The 18,075-nt window shown below is 44.9% G+C and overlaps 1 protein-coding gene across 5 annotated transcripts in view; it reads left to right on the forward strand.

The window, feature by feature from the left end:
* CNGB1 (cyclic nucleotide gated channel subunit beta 1) overlaps positions 1 to 18,075 on the forward strand; it is a 189,526-nt gene that overhangs the window by 161,917 nt on the left and 9,534 nt on the right. For all 5 annotated transcript variants that reach the window (XM_088450817.1, XM_088450813.1, XM_088450814.1 and 2 more), the window contains one exon: positions 8,452 to 8,570. In XM_088450817.1, the coding sequence (XP_088306943.1) occupies positions 8,452 to 8,570 (119 nt within the window). The remainder of the gene's footprint in view (positions 1 to 8,451; positions 8,571 to 18,075) is intronic.

Here is an 18,075-nt window from a genome sequence, read left to right on the forward strand (position 1 = left end):
ACACCCTAACCTGGCACTATGTAATTACCTGACACTACATAACACCCTAACCTGGCACTATGTACTTACCTGACACTACATTAGACCCTAACCTGGCACTATGTAATTACACCCTAACCTGGCACTATGTAATTACCTGACACTACATAACACCCTAACCTGGCACTATGTAATTACCTGACACTACATAACACCGTAACCTGGCACTATGTAATTACACCCTAACCTGGCACTATGTAATTACCTGACACTACATAACTCCCTAACCTGGCACTATGTAATTATTACCTGACACTACATTACACCCTAACCTGGCACTATGTAATTACCTGACACTACATAACACCCTAACCTGGCACTATGTAATTACCTGACAATACATAACACCCTAACCTGGCACTATGTACTTACCTGACACTACATAACACCCTAACCTGGCACTATGTAATTACGTGACACTACATAACACTCTAACCTGGCACTATGTAATTACGTGACGCTACATAATACCCTAACCTGGCACTATGTAATTACCTGACACTACATAATACCCTAACCTGGCACTATGTAATTACTCCCTAACCTGGCACTATGTAATTACACCCTAACCTGACACTATGTAATTACCTGACGCTACATAACACTCTAACCTGGCACTATGTAATTACCTGACACTACATAATACCCTAACCTGGCTCTATGTAATTACCTGACACTACATAACACTCTAACCTGGCTCTATGTACTTACCTGACACTACATAACACCCTAACCTGGCACTATGTAATTACACCCTAACCTGGCATTATGTAATTACCTGACACTACATAGCACTCTAACCTGGCACTATGTTATTACCTGACACTACATAACACCGTAACCTGGCACTATGTAATTACCTGACACTACATAATTCCCTAACCTGGCACTATGTAATTACCTGACACTACATAACACCCTAACCTGGCACTATGTAATTACCTGACACTACATAACACCCTAACCTGGCATTATGTAATTACCTGACACTACATAACACCCTAACCTGGCACTATGTAATTACCTGACACTACATAACACCCTAACCTGGCACTATGTAATTACCTGACACTACATAACACCCTAACCTGGCACTATGTAATTACCTGACACTACATAACACCCTAACCTGGCATTATGTAATTACACCCTAACCTGGCACTATGTAATTACCTGACACTACATAACACCCTAACCTGGCATTATGTAATTACACCCTAACCTGGCACTATGTAATTACCTGACACTACATAACACCCTAACCTGGCACTATGTACTTACCTGACACTACATTAGACCCTAACCTGGCACTATGTAATTACACCCTAACCTGGCACTATGTAATTACCTGACACTACATAACACCCTAACCTGGCACTATGTAATTACCTGACACTACATAACACCGTAACCTGGCACTATGTAATTACACCCTAACCTGGCACTATGTAATTACCTGACACTACATAACACCCTAACCTGGCACTATGTAATTACCTGACGCTACATAACACCCTAACCTGGCACTATGTAATTACCTGACACTACATAACACCCTAACCTGGCACTATGTAATTACACCCTAACCTGGCACTATGTAATTACCTGACACTACATAACACCCTAACCTGGCACTATGTAATTACCTGACACTACATAACACCCTAACCTGGCATTATGTAATTACCTGACACTACATAACACTCTAACCTGGCACTATGTAATTACGTGACGCTACATAACACCCTAACCTGGCACTAGGTAATTACCTGACACTACATAACACCCTAACCTGGCACTATGTACTTACCTGACACTACATAACACCCTAACCTGGCACTATGTAATTACCTGACACTACATAACACCCTAACCTGGCACTATGTAATTACACCCTAACCTGGCACTATGTAATTACCTGACACTACATAACACCCTAACCTGGCACTAGGTAATTACCTGACACTACATAACACCCTAACCTGGCACTATGTACTTACCTGACACTACATAACACCCTAACCTGGCACTATGTAATTTCCTGACACTACATAACTCCCTAACCTGGCACTATGTAATTATTACCTGACACTACATAACACTCTAACCTGGCACTATGTAATTACCTGACACTACATAACACCCTAACCTGGCACTATGTAATTACCTGACACTACATAACTCCCTAACCTGGCACTATGTAATTACCTGACACTACATAACACTCTAACCTGGCACTATGTAATTACACCCTAACCTGGCACTATGTAATTACCTGACACTACATAACACCCTAACCTGGCACTATGTAATTACCTGACACTACATAACACCCTAACCTGGCACTATGTAATTACACCCTAACCTGGCACTATGTAATTACCTGACACTACATAACACTCTAACCTGGCACTATGTAATTACCTGACACTACATAACTCCCTAACCTGGCACTATGTAATTACACCCTAACCTGGCACTATGTAATTACCTGACACTACATAACACCCTAACCTGGCACTATGTAATTACACCCTAACCTGGCACTATGTACTTACCTGACGCTACATAACACCCTAACCTGGCACTATGTAATTACCTGACAATACATAACACCGTAACCTGGCACTATGTAATTACACCCTAACCTGGCACTATGTAATTACCTGACGCTACATAGCACTCTAACCTGGCACTATGTAATTACCTGACACTACATAGCACTCTAACCTGGCACTATGTAATTACCTGACACTACATAACACCGTAACCTGGCACTATGTAATTACCTGACACTACATAATTCCCTAACCTGGCACTATGTAATTACCTGACACTACATAACACCCTAACCTGGCATTATGTAATTACACCCTAACCTGGCACTATGTAATTACCTGACACTACATAACACCCTAACCTGGCATTATGTAATTACACCCTAACCTGGCACTATGTAATTACCTGACACTACATAACACCCTAACCTGGCACTATGTACTTACCTGACACTACATTAGACCCTAACCTGGCACTATGTAATTACACCCTAACCTGGCACTATGTAATTACCTGACACTACATAACACCCTAACCTGGCACTATGTAATTACCTGACACTACATAACACCGTAACCTGGCACTATGTAATTACACCCTAACCTGGCACTATGTAATTACCTGACACTACATAACACCCTAACCTGGCATTATGTAATTACACCCTAACCTGGCACTATGTAATTACCTGACACTACATAACACCCTAACATGGCATTATGTAATTACACCCTAACCTGGCACTATGTAATTACCTGACACTACATAACACCCTAACCTGGCACTATGTACTTACCTGACACTACATTAGACCCTAACCTGGCACTATGTAATTACACCCTAACCTGGCACTATGTAATTACCTGACACTACATAACACCCTAACCTGGCACTATGTAATTACCTGACACTACATAACACCGTAACCTGGCACTATGTAATTACACCCTAACCTGGCACTATGTAATTACCTGACACTACATAACACCCTAACCTGGCATTATGTAATTACACCCTAACCTGGCACTATGTAATTACCTGACACTACATAACACCCTAACCTGGCATTATGTAATTACACCCTAACCTGGCACTATGTAATTACCTGACACTACATAACACCCTAACCTGGCACTATGTACTTACCTGACACTACATTAGACCCTAACCTGGCACTATGTAATTACACCCTAACCTGGCACTATGTAATTACCTGACACTACATAACACCCTAACCTGGCACTATGTAATTACCTGACACTACATAACACCGTAACCTGGCACTATGTAATTACACCCTAACCTGGCACTATGTAATTACCTGACACTACATAACTCCCTAACCTGGCACTATGTAATTATTACCTGACACTACATTACACCCTAACCTGGCACTATGTAATTACCTGACACTACATAACACCCTAACCTGGCACTATGTAATTACCTGACAATACATAACACCCTAACCTGGCACTATGTACTTACCTGACACTACATAACACCCTAACCTGGCACTATGTAATTACGTGACACTACATAACACTCTAACCTGGCACTATGTAATTACGTGACGCTACATAATACCCTAACCTGGCACTATGTAATTACCTGACACTACATAATACCCTAACCTGGCACTATGTAATTACTCCCTAACCTGGCACTATGTAATTACACCCTAACCTGACACTATGTAATTACCTGACGCTACATAACACTCTAACCTGGCACTATGTAATTACCTGACACTACATAATACCCTAACCTGGCTCTATGTAATTACCTGACACTACATAACACTCTAACCTGGCTCTATGTACTTACCTGACACTACATAACACCCTAACCTGGCACTATGTAATTACACCCTAACCTGGCATTATGTAATTACCTGACACTACATAGCACTCTAACCTGGCACTATGTTATTACCTGACACTACATAACACCGTAACCTGGCACTATGTAATTACCTGACACTACATAATTCCCTAACCTGGCACTATGTAATTACCTGACACTACATAACACCCTAACCTGGCACTATGTAATTACCTGACACTACATAACACCCTAACCTGGCATTATGTAATTACCTGACACTACATAACACCCTAACCTGGCACTATGTAATTACCTGACACTACATAACACCCTAACCTGGCACTATGTAATTACCTGACACTACATAACACCCTAACCTGGCACTATGTAATTACCTGACACTACATAACACCCTAACCTGGCATTATGTAATTACACCCTAACCTGGCACTATGTAATTACCTGACACTACATAACACCCTAACCTGGCATTATGTAATTACACCCTAACCTGGCACTATGTAATTACCTGACACTACATAACACCCTAACCTGGCACTATGTACTTACCTGACACTACATTAGACCCTAACCTGGCACTATGTAATTACACCCTAACCTGGCACTATGTAATTACCTGACACTACATAACACCCTAACCTGGCACTATGTAATTACCTGACACTACATAACACCGTAACCTGGCACTATGTAATTACACCCTAACCTGGCACTATGTAATTACCTGACACTACATAACACCCTAACCTGGCACTATGTAATTACCTGACGCTACATAACACCCTAACCTGGCACTATGTAATTACCTGACACTACATAACACCCTAACCTGGCACTATGTAATTACACCCTAACCTGGCACTATGTAATTACCTGACACTACATAACACCCTAACCTGGCACTATGTAATTACCTGACACTACATAACACCCTAACCTGGCATTATGTAATTACCTGACACTACATAACACTCTAACCTGGCACTATGTAATTACGTGACGCTACATAACACCCTAACCTGGCACTAGGTAATTACCTGACACTACATAACACCCTAACCTGGCACTATGTACTTACCTGACACTACATAACACCCTAACCTGGCACTATGTAATTACCTGACACTACATAACACCCTAACCTGGCACTATGTAATTACACCCTAACCTGGCACTATGTAATTACCTGACACTACATAACACCCTAACCTGGCACTAGGTAATTACCTGACACTACATAACACCCTAACCTGGCACTATGTACTTACCTGACACTACATAACACCCTAACCTGGCACTATGTAATTTCCTGACACTACATAACTCCCTAACCTGGCACTATGTAATTATTACCTGACACTACATAACACTCTAACCTGGCACTATGTAATTACCTGACACTACATAACACCCTAACCTGGCACTATGTAATTACCTGACACTACATAACTCCCTAACCTGGCACTATGTAATTACCTGACACTACATAACACTCTAACCTGGCACTATGTAATTACACCCTAACCTGGCACTATGTAATTACCTGACACTACATAACACCCTAACCTGGCACTATGTAATTACCTGACACTACATAACACCCTAACCTGGCACTATGTAATTACACCCTAACCTGGCACTATGTAATTACCTGACACTACATAACACTCTAACCTGGCACTATGTAATTACCTGACACTACATAACTCCCTAACCTGGCACTATGTAATTACACCCTAACCTGGCACTATGTAATTACCTGACACTACATAACACCCTAACCTGGCACTATGTAATTACACCCTAACCTGGCACTATGTACTTACCTGACGCTACATAACACCCTAACCTGGCACTATGTAATTACCTGACAATACATAACACCGTAACCTGGCACTATGTAATTACACCCTAACCTGGCACTATGTAATTACCTGACGCTACATAGCACTCTAACCTGGCACTATGTAATTACCTGACACTACATAGCACTCTAACCTGGCACTATGTAATTACCTGACACTACATAACACCGTAACCTGGCACTATGTAATTACCTGACACTACATAATTCCCTAACCTGGCACTATGTAATTACCTGACACTACATAACACCCTAACCTGGCATTATGTAATTACACCCTAACCTGGCACTATGTAATTACCTGACACTACATAACACCCTAACCTGGCATTATGTAATTACACCCTAACCTGGCACTATGTAATTACCTGACACTACATAACACCCTAACCTGGCACTATGTACTTACCTGACACTACATTAGACCCTAACCTGGCACTATGTAATTACACCCTAACCTGGCACTATGTAATTACCTGACACTACATAACACCCTAACCTGGCACTATGTAATTACCTGACACTACATAACACCGTAACCTGGCACTATGTAATTACACCCTAACCTGGCACTATGTAATTACCTGACACTACATAACACCCTAACCTGGCATTATGTAATTACACCCTAACCTGGCACTATGTAATTACCTGACACTACATAACACCCTAACATGGCATTATGTAATTACACCCTAACCTGGCACTATGTAATTACCTGACACTACATAACACCCTAACCTGGCACTATGTACTTACCTGACACTACATTAGACCCTAACCTGGCACTATGTAATTACACCCTAACCTGGCACTATGTAATTACCTGACACTACATAACACCCTAACCTGGCACTATGTAATTACCTGACACTACATAACACCGTAACCTGGCACTATGTAATTACACCCTAACCTGGCACTATGTAATTACCTGACACTACATAACACCCTAACCTGGCATTATGTAATTACACCCTAACCTGGCACTATGTAATTACCTGACACTACATAACACCCTAACCTGGCATTATGTAATTACACCCTAACCTGGCACTATGTAATTACCTGACACTACATAACACCCTAACCTGGCACTATGTACTTACCTGACACTACATTAGACCCTAACCTGGCACTATGTAATTACACCCTAACCTGGCACTATGTAATTACCTGACACTACATAACACCCTAACCTGGCACTATGTAATTACCTGACACTACATAACACCGTAACCTGGCACTATGTAATTACACCCTAACCTGGCACTATGTAATTACCTGACACTACATAACTCCCTAACCTGGCACTATGTAATTATTACCTGACACTACATTACACCCTAACCTGGCACTATGTAATTACCTGACACTACATAACACCCTAACCTGGCACTATGTAATTACCTGACAATACATAACACCCTAACCTGGCACTATGTACTTACCTGACACTACATAACACCCTAACCTGGCACTATGTAATTACGTGACACTACATAACACTCTAACCTGGCACTATGTAATTACGTGACGCTACATAATACCCTAACCTGGCACTATGTAATTACCTGACACTACATAATACCCTAACCTGGCACTATGTAATTACTCCCTAACCTGGCACTATGTAATTACACCCTAACCTGACACTATGTAATTACCTGACGCTACATAACACTCTAACCTGGCACTATGTAATTACCTGACACTACATAATACCCTAACCTGGCTCTATGTAATTACCTGACACTACATAACACTCTAACCTGGCTCTATGTACTTACCTGACACTACATAACACCCTAACCTGGCACTATGTAATTACCTGACACTACATAACACCCTAACCTGGCACTATGTACTTACCTGACGCAACGTAATGCCGTCGCCTAAAGCTACATAATTACAGCACGCTATGTAATAACCTGACCAGACGCTATGTGATAACAGCCGGCTGTTCTGCCCCTTTATAGTACTGGAGCAGATCACATCCTGGTTATTTGCACCTTCCCGCCCCCTAATCGCCCTCAGACGAGGTTTCCGTGCTTCCCTGCTGGCAATTTCTCACTAAGCTCTTCTGCCATAAACAGAACAGGATCTGGGCGTAGTGACAATGACTGGATCTTCTCTTACAGGGGGAGATCGGGAGGGAAATGTACATCATTAAAGCAGGGGAGGTACAAGTCCTCGGGGGACCAGACGGGCAGACTGTTTTGGTCGGTCTAAAGGCTGGATCTGTGTTTGGAGAAATCAGGTGAGCTGGAATGTTGTGACATAACTATACATACACACACATATATACACACACACACATATATACACAGATACACACACACACACACACACACACACACACACACACACACACATATACACATATATACACACACACACATATATACACAGATACACACACACACACACACACACACATATATATATACACATATATACACACACACACACATATACACACACACACATATACACACACTATATATATACACACAGATACACACACACACATATATATATATATATACATACACAGATACACACACACACATACATTCACACACACATATATATTATATATATATACATACACAGATACACACACATATATACACATACACACACACACATATACACACACACACACATATATATTAGGGGTGTGCACCGGCCACTTTTCGTGTTTTGGATCTGGATCTTTCTTCGTGTTTTGGATCTGGATTGGTTTTGCCAAAACCACCCTTCCGTGTTTTGGGTTCTGGGTTTTGTGTTTTGGATCTGTATTTTTTGTAAAAAAAGCATAAAAACAGCTAAAATCACAGAATTTGTAGGTTTTTCTGCTCCTATGCTATTATTAACCTCAATAACCTTAATTTCCACTCATTTCCAGTCTATTCTGAACACCTCACACCTCACAATAGTGTTTTTATGTCCAAAAGGTTGCACCGAGGTAGATGGATGACTATGCTAAGCGACACGAGTGGGCGGCACAAACACGTGTCCCATCTAGGAGTGACACTGCAGTGGCAGACAGGATGGCATTGAAAAACTAGGCCCCAAACTGTACATAATGCCAAGAGAAAAAAGAGGTGCAAGATGGAATTGTCCTTGGGCCCTCCCACCCACCCTTATGTTGTATAAACAGGACATGCACACTTTAACAAACCAATCATTTCAGCGCCAGGGTCTGCCACACAACTGTGGCTGAAATGATTGGTTCGTTTGGGCCCCCACAAAACAAGCTGGCAATTAATGTGTCCCTGCACAAACTGGCTCTACGGAGGCAAGATGTCATCCTCATCCTCCTCATCCACCGATTCCTCACCCTCTTCAGTGTGTACATCCTCATCCTCACAAAGTATTAACTCGTCCCCACTTGAATCCACCACCACAGGTCCCTCTGTACGTTCTGGAGGCTGGTCTCCCTGGAAGAGCTGATAATTCATTTTGATGAACATCATCTTCTCCACATTCTGTGGAAGCAACCTCCTACGCCTTTCGCTGACAAGGTTCCCGGCTGCACTAAACACTCTTTCGGAGTACACACTGGAGGGGGGGGCAACTCAGGTAAAATAGAGCCAGTTTGTACAGGGGCCTCCAAATTGCCTCTTTTTCCTGCCAGTACAGGTATGGACTGTCTGACATGCCTACTTGGATGCTGTCACCGATGTAATCCTTCACCATTCTGTCAATGGTGACAGTATCATATGCAGTGACAGTAGACATGTCAGAAATTGTTGCCAGGTCCTTCAGTCCGGACCAGATGTCCAAACTTGGTCCTGCCTGCCCTGCATCACCGCCAGCGGGTTGCTTAGGATACCTAAGTTTTTTCCTGGCAGCCCCAGTTGCGGGAGAAAATGAAGAAGGAGCCGTTGACGTGTCACGTTCCGCTTCAGCTGACAGTGTGTTCACCAGCAGGTCTTTGCACCTCTGCAGGCTTGTGTCGGCCGGAAAGAGAGACACCACATAGGCTTTAAACCTAGGATCGAGCACGGTGGCCAAAATGTAGTGGTCTGATTTCAACAGATTGACCACCCTGGAATCCTGGCAAAGCGAATGAAGGGCTTCATCCACAAGTCCCACATGCCGAGCGGAATCGCTCCGTCTTAGCTCCTCCTTCACTTTCTCCAGCTGCTTCTGCAAAAGCCTGATGAGGGGAATGACCTGACTCAAGCTGGCAGTGTCTGAACTGACTTCACGTGTGGCAAGTTCGAAGGGCTGGAGAACCGTGCACAACACGGAAATCATTCTCCACTGCGCTTGAGTCAGGTGCATACCCCCTCCTTTGCCTATGTCATAGGTGGATGTATAGGCTTGTATGGCCTTTTGCTGCTCCTCCATCCTCTGAAGCATATAGAGGGTTGAGTTCCACCGCGTCACAACCTCTTGCTTCAGGTGATGGCGGGGCAGGTTCAAGAGTGTTTGCTGGTGCTCCAGTCTTCGGCACGCAGTCGCTGAATGGCGAAAGTGGCCAGAAATTTTTCGGGCCACCCAAAGCGTCTCCTGCACGCCCCTGTCGCTTTTCAGAAAATTCTGCACCACCAAGTTTATTGTGTGAGCAAAACATGGGACGTGCTGGAATTTGCCCAGATGTACTGCCCGCACAATATTGGTGGCGTTGTCAGATATCACAAATCCCCAGGAGAGTCTAAGTGGGGTAAGCCACTGGGCGATGATTTCCCTCAGTTTCTCTAAGAGGTTGTCGGCGGTGTGCCTCTTACTGAAACCGGTGATACACAGCGTAGCCTGCCTTGGAACGAGCTGGCGTTTCTGAGATGCTGCTACTGGTGACGCTGCTGCTGTTGCTGCGTAAGGTGATACATCTACCCAGTGGGCTGTCACAGTCATATAGTCCTTAGTCTGCCCTGTTCCACTTGTCCACATGTCCGTGGTTAAGTGGATATTGTGTACAACGGCATTTTTCAGGACACTGAGGACACTTTTTCTGACGTTTCTGTACAGTCTCGGTATCGCCTGCCTAGTGAAGTGGAATCTAGATGGGATTTGGAACCGGGGACACACTACCTCCATCAATTGTCTAAATCCCACTGCACTAATGGCGGATACCGGACGCACATCTAACACCAACATAGCAGTCAAGGCCTCAGTTATACGTTTTGCTTCAGGATGACTGCTGTCGTACTTCATCCTCCTCGCTAGGGACTGTTGGAGGGTCAATTGTTTAGTAAAAGTAGTGGTGTTCCTACTTCCTCTCTGGGATGATGAACGACTCCCAGCAGCAACAGCAGCAGCGGCAGCAGTAGGCGTAGCAATGCAGGATCCTCCGGAGGAATCCCCGATAGGAGAGTCAGTCATGCCAGTGACATGGCCTGCAGGACCACTTCCGATCCTGGCTAAGGAGGAATTTGACAAGGAGGGAGTTGATGGTGTGGTTTGCAGGCGCTTGGATACAACAGGACAACAGGATTTAGGTGTCCCTGGACTGCTTACGGTCTTAGCCAAAGTTTCTGAACTTGACAGTAACTTTTTATGAACGCGCTGCAGGTGCCGTATAAGGGAGGATGTTCCTAGGTGGTTGACGTCCCTACCCCTACTTATTTCACCTTTACATATGGTACATATGGCAAGACAGTTGTTGTCCGGATTTGGATAGAAATATTGCCAGACCAAAGAGGTGGAATGTTTGGTCTTCTGCCCAGGCATGACCGTGATGGGCTTTTTCATACCACGGACAACAACTGTCTCCCCCGGAGCCTGATTTAAACAAACCACATCACCATCAGAATCCTCCTCGCCAACTTCCTCCTCAGCGCCAGCTACACCAGTATCCTCATCCTGTTGTACTTCAACAGTGACATCTTCAATTTGCATATCAGCAAGTGGACTGTGGGTGCTCCTTTCAGCACTTGCAGGGGGCGTGCAAATTGGTGGAAAGAGCCACCTCTTACCGTCCAGTGCTGGGAAGGTCAGGCATCGCAACCACCACCACACTTGGACTCTCCTTGGGGATTTGTGATATCTTCTTAGAACGCACAGTTCTTCGCTGTGCTTTTGCCAGCTTAACTCTTTTGATTTTTTTAGTGGGAGGAGGGCTTCCATCGTCATGTGAAGCTGAACCACTAGTCATGAACATAGGGAAAGACCTTAGCCGTTCCTTGCCACTCCGTGTCGTAAATGGCATATTGGCAAGTTTACGTTTCTCTTCAGCTGATTTAAATGTTTTTTTCAAGGTCATTTTCCTGAACTTTGTCATTTGGGATTGTATGTGCCCTCTATTATGACATTGGGCATCGGCCTTGACAGACGACGTTGATGGCATGTTATCGTCTATCTCATGACTAGTGGCAGCAGCTTCAGCACTAGGAGGAAGTGGTTCTTGATCTTTCTCTATTTTATTTTTATCGGAGAAAGTTTGGTCCTCCATTTATGTTATATCGATTTGATATATACGTGCGGCTAAACACAGAAAATATTTTTTTATTTTTGCTGGAGAGTAGTGCACTTTGTGGGTTACACCACCCTTTAAGAAATGAGCCAGCCGGCCCTTTACTTATGGGACACAGGCGCACGCTTGGCGCTGCTCCTTTGTTGATGCACATGCGGCTACTGCGCACACAATTCACAAACACAGAAATTATTATTTTTTTTGGTTTGGACTGGAGTGTACTTTGGGGGTTACAGCACCCTTTAACGGTCAAGCCAGCCGGCCCTTTACTTATGACACAGGCGCACGCTTGGCACTACTTTGTTGATGCACGTGCGGCTACTGCGCACACAATTCACAAACACAGAAAATATATTTTTTTTTAGCACTTGGGGGGAGCACCCCTGACGGACAGAGCACCCCCTGGACAACACTACAGCACCCCTTTATGACTGGGACACTGCAGAGGACTTTGGAGTGGACACAGCCCCTATTAACAACAGCAGCACAGCACAACACAGCCAGCCCCTATGGACTTTGAAGTAGTGGACAACAGCAGCACTACACTACACTACACTACACAGCCCAGCCAGCCCTAACTCCCACCCTCCCTCTTCACTGTCCACAGCCGAGTGAGAAAATGGCGCCGACGCGGGTACCTTATATAGGATCCAAAACCCGCGAGACTCGTAAGGCGGGATGATGACGTCTTGCCTCGATTTCAGATCCGAGTCAGGCGGGAAAAGTCGAGCCTCACTCGGATCGGACTCGGATCGGGGGGGTTCGGATTTCAGACACATATATATACACACACGCACACACGCACACACACATATATATATATATATATATATATCTATATATACACACACACACACACACATATATATATATACACACATATATATATATATATATATATATACACACATATATATATATATATATATATACACACACACACATATATATATATATATATATATATATATATACACATACATATATACACACATATATATATATATATTAGGGGTGAGCGGGTTCGGATTTCTGAAATCCGAACCCCCCCGAGCCCCCCCGATCCGAGTCTGATCCGAGTCAGGCTCGACTTTTCCCGCCTGACTCGGATCTGAAATCGAGGCAAAACGTCATCATACCGCCTTCCGAGTCTCGCGGGTTTTGGATCCTATATAAGGTACCCGCGTCGGCGCCATTTTCTCACTCGGCTGTGGACAGTGAAGAGGGAGGGTGGGAGTTAGGGCTGGCTGGGCTGTGTAGTGTAGTGTAGTGTAGTGCTGCTGTTGTCCACTACTTCAAAGTCCATAGGGGCTGGCTGTGTTGTGCTGCTGTTGTTAATAGGGGCTGTGTCCACTACTTCCAAGTCCATAGGGGCTGGCTGGACTGTGTTGTGCAGTCAGTTCTCCATAGGGGCTGTGTCCACTCCAAAGTCCTGTGCAGTGTCCCAGTCCTAAAGGAGTGCTGTAGTGTTGTCCAGGGGGTGCTCTGTCCATCAGGGGTGCTCCCCCCAAGTGCTAAAAAAATAATATATTTTCTGTGTTTGTGAATTGTGTGCGCAGTAGCCGCACGTGCATCAACAAAGGAGCAGCGCCAAGCGTGCGCCTGTGTCCCATAAGTAAAGAGCCGGCTGGCTCATTTCTTAAAGGCTGGTGTAACCCACAAAGTGCACTACTCTCCAGCAAAAATAAAGAAATATTTTCTGTGTTTAGCCGCACGTATATATCAAATCGATAGAACATAAATGGAGGACCAAACTTTCTCCAATAAAAATAAAATAGAGAAAGATCAAGAACCACTTCCTCCTAGTGCTGAAGCTGCTGCCACTAGTCATGACATAGACGATAACATGCCATCAACGTCGTCTGCCAAGGCCGATGCCCAATGTCATAATAGAGGGCACATACAATCCCAAATTACAAAGTTCAGGAAAATGACCTTGAAAAAAACATTTAAATCAGCTGAAGAGAAACGTAAACTTGCCAATATGCCATTTACGACACGGAGTGGCAAGGAACGGCTAAGGTCGATCCCTAGTATGTTCATGACTAGTGGTTCAGCTTCACATGACGATGGAAGCCCTCCTCCCACTAAAAAAAATCAAAAGAGTTAAGCTGGCAAAAGCACAGCGAAGAACTGTGCTTTCTAAGAAGATATCACAAATACCCAAGGAGAGTCCAAGTGTGGTGGTGGTTGCGATGCCTGACCTTCCCAGCACTGGACGGGAAGAGGTGGCTCTTTCCACCATTTGCACGCCCCCTGCAAGTGCTGAAAGGAGCACCCACAGTCCACTTGCTGATATGCAAATTGAAGATGTCACTGTTGAAGTACAACAGGATGAGGATACTGGTGTAGCTGGCGCTGAGGAGGAAGTTGGCGAGGAGGATTCTGATGGTGATGTGGTTTGTTTAAATCAGGCTCCGGGGGAGACAGTTGTTGTCCGTGGGATGAAAAAGCCCATCACGGTCATGCCTGGGCAGAAGACCAAACAATATTTCTATCCAAATCCGGACAACAACTGTCTTGCCATATGTACCATATGTAAAGGTGAAATAAGTAGGGGTAGGGACGTCAACCACCTAGAAACATCCTCCCTTATACGGCACCTGCAGCGCGTTCATAAAAAGTTACTGTCAAGTTCAGAAACTTTGGCTAAGACCGTAAGCAGTCCAGGGACACCTAAATCCCGTTGTCCAGTTGTATCCAAGCGCCTGCAAACCACACCGTCAACTCCCTCCTCGTCAATTTCCTCCTTAGCCAGGATCGGAAGTGGTCCTGCAGGCCATGTCACTGGCATGACTGACTCTCCTATCGGGGATTCCTCCGGAGGATCCTGCATTGCTACGCCTACTGCTGCCGCTGCTGCTGTTGCTGGGAGTCGTTCATCATCCCAGAGAGGAAGTAGGAACACCACTACTTTTACTAAACAATTGACCCTCCAACAGTCCTTAGCGAGGAGGATGAAGTACGACAGCAGTCATCCTGAAGCAAAACGTATAACTGAGGCCTTGACTGCTATGTTGGTGTTAGACGTGCGTCCGTTATCCGCCATTAGTGCAGTGGGATTTAGACAATTGATGGAGGTAGTGTGTCCCCGGTTTCAAATCCCGTCTAGATTCCACTTTACTAGGCAGGCGATACCGAGACTGTACAGAAACGTCAGAAAAAGTGTCCTCAGTGTCCTGAAAAATGCCGTTGTACACAATGTCCACTTAACCACGGACATGTGGACAAGTGGAACAGGGCAGACTAAGGACTATATGACTGTGACAGCCCACTGGGTAGATGTATCACCTTACGCAGCAACAGCAGCAGCGTCACCAGTAGCAGCATCTCAGAAATGCCAGCTCGTTCCAAGGCAGGCTATGCTGTGTATCACCGGTTTCAGTAAGAGGCACACCGCCGACAACCTCTTAGAGAAACTGAGGGAAATCATCGCCCAGTGGCTTACCCCACTTAGACTCTCCTGGGGATTTGTGATATCTGACAACGCCACCAATATTGTGCGGGCATTACATCTGGGCAAATTCCAGCACGTCCCATGTTTTGCTCACACAATAAACTTGGTGGTGCAGAATTTTCTGAAAAGCGACAGGGGCGTGCAGGAGACGCTTTGGGTGGCCCGAAAAATTTCTGGCCACTTTCGCCATTCAGCGACTGCGTGCCGAAGACTGGAGCGCCAGCAAACACTCTTGAACCTGCCCCGCCATCACCTGAAGCAAGAGGTTGTGACGCGGTGGAACTCAACCCTCTATATGCTTCAGAGGATGGAGGAGCAGCAAAAGGCCATACAAGCCTATACATCCACCTATGACATAGGCAAAGGAGGGGGTATGCACCTGACTCAAGCGCAGTGGAGAATGATTTCCGTGTTGTGCACGGTTCTCCAGCCCTTCGAACTTGCCACACGTGAAGTCAGTTCAGACACTGCCAGCTTGAGTCAGGTCATTCCCCTCATCAGGCTTTTGCAGAAGCAGCTGGAGAAAGTGAAGGAGGAGCTAAGACGGAGCGATTCCGCTCGGCATGTGGGACTTGTGGATGAAGCCCTTCATTCGCTTTGCCAGGATTCCAGGGTGGTCAATCTGTTGAAATCAGACCACTACATTTTGGCCACCGTGCTCGATCCTAGGTTTAAAGCCTATGTGGTGTCTCTCTTTCCGGCCGACACAAGCCTGCAGAGGTGCAAAGACCTGCTGGTGAACACACTGTCAGCTGAAGCGGAACGTGACACGTCAACTGCTCCTTCTTCATTTTCTCCCGCAACTGGGGCTGCCAGGAAAAAACTTAGGTATCCTAAGCAACCCGCTGGCGGTGATGCAGGGCAGGCAGGACCAAGTTTGGACATCTGGTCCGGACTGAAGGACCTGGCAACAATTTCTGACATGTCTACTGTCACTGCATATGATACTGTCACCATTGACAGAATGGTGAAGGATTACATCGGTGACAGCATCCAAGTAGGCATGTCAGACAGTCCATACCTGTACTGGCAGGAAAAAGAGGCAATTTGGAGGCCCCTGTACAAACTGGCTCTATTTTACCTGAGTTGCCCCCCCTCCAGTGTGTACTCCGAAAGAGTGTTTAGTGCAGCCGGGAACCTTGTCAGCGAAAGGCGTAGGAGGTTGCTTCCACAGAATGTGGAGAAGATGATGTTCATCAAAATGAATTATCAGCTCTTCCAGGGAGACCAGCCTCCAGAACGTACAGAGGGACCTGTGGTGGTGGATTCAAGTGGGGACGAGTTAATACTTTGTGAGGATGAGGATGTACACACTGAAGAGGGTGAGGAATCGGTGGATGAGGAGGATGAGGATGACATCTTGCCTCCGTAGGGCCAGTTTGTGCAGGGACACATTAATTGCCAGCTTGTTTTGTGGGGGCCCAAACGAACCAATCATTTCAGCCACAGTTGTGTGGCAGACCCTGGCGCTGAAATGATTGGTTTGGTAAAGTGTGCATGTCCTGTTTATACAACATAAGGGTGGGTGGGAGGGCCCAAGGACAATTCCATCTTGCACCTCTTTTTTCTCTTGGCATTATGTACAGTTTGGGGCCTAGTTTTTCAATGCCATCCTGTCTGCCACTGCAGTGTCACGCCTAGATGGGTCACGTGTTTGTGCCGCCCACTCGTATCTCTTAGCATAGTCATCCAGCTACCTCGGTGCAACCTTTTGGACATAAAAACACTATTGTGAGGTGTGAGGTGTTCAGAATAGACTGGAAATGAGTGGAAATTAAGGTTATTGAGGTTAATAATAGCATAGGAGCAGAAAAACCTACAAATTCTGTGATTTTAGCTGTTTTATGGTTTTTTTCAAAAAAATACAGATCCAAAACACAA

This window comes from Taudactylus pleione, unplaced genomic scaffold (assembly GCF_031769625.1).
Source record: "Taudactylus pleione unplaced genomic scaffold, aTauple2 ptg000526l, whole genome shotgun sequence".
Classification (NCBI taxonomy): Eukaryota; Metazoa; Chordata; class Amphibia; order Anura; family Myobatrachidae; genus Taudactylus; species Taudactylus pleione.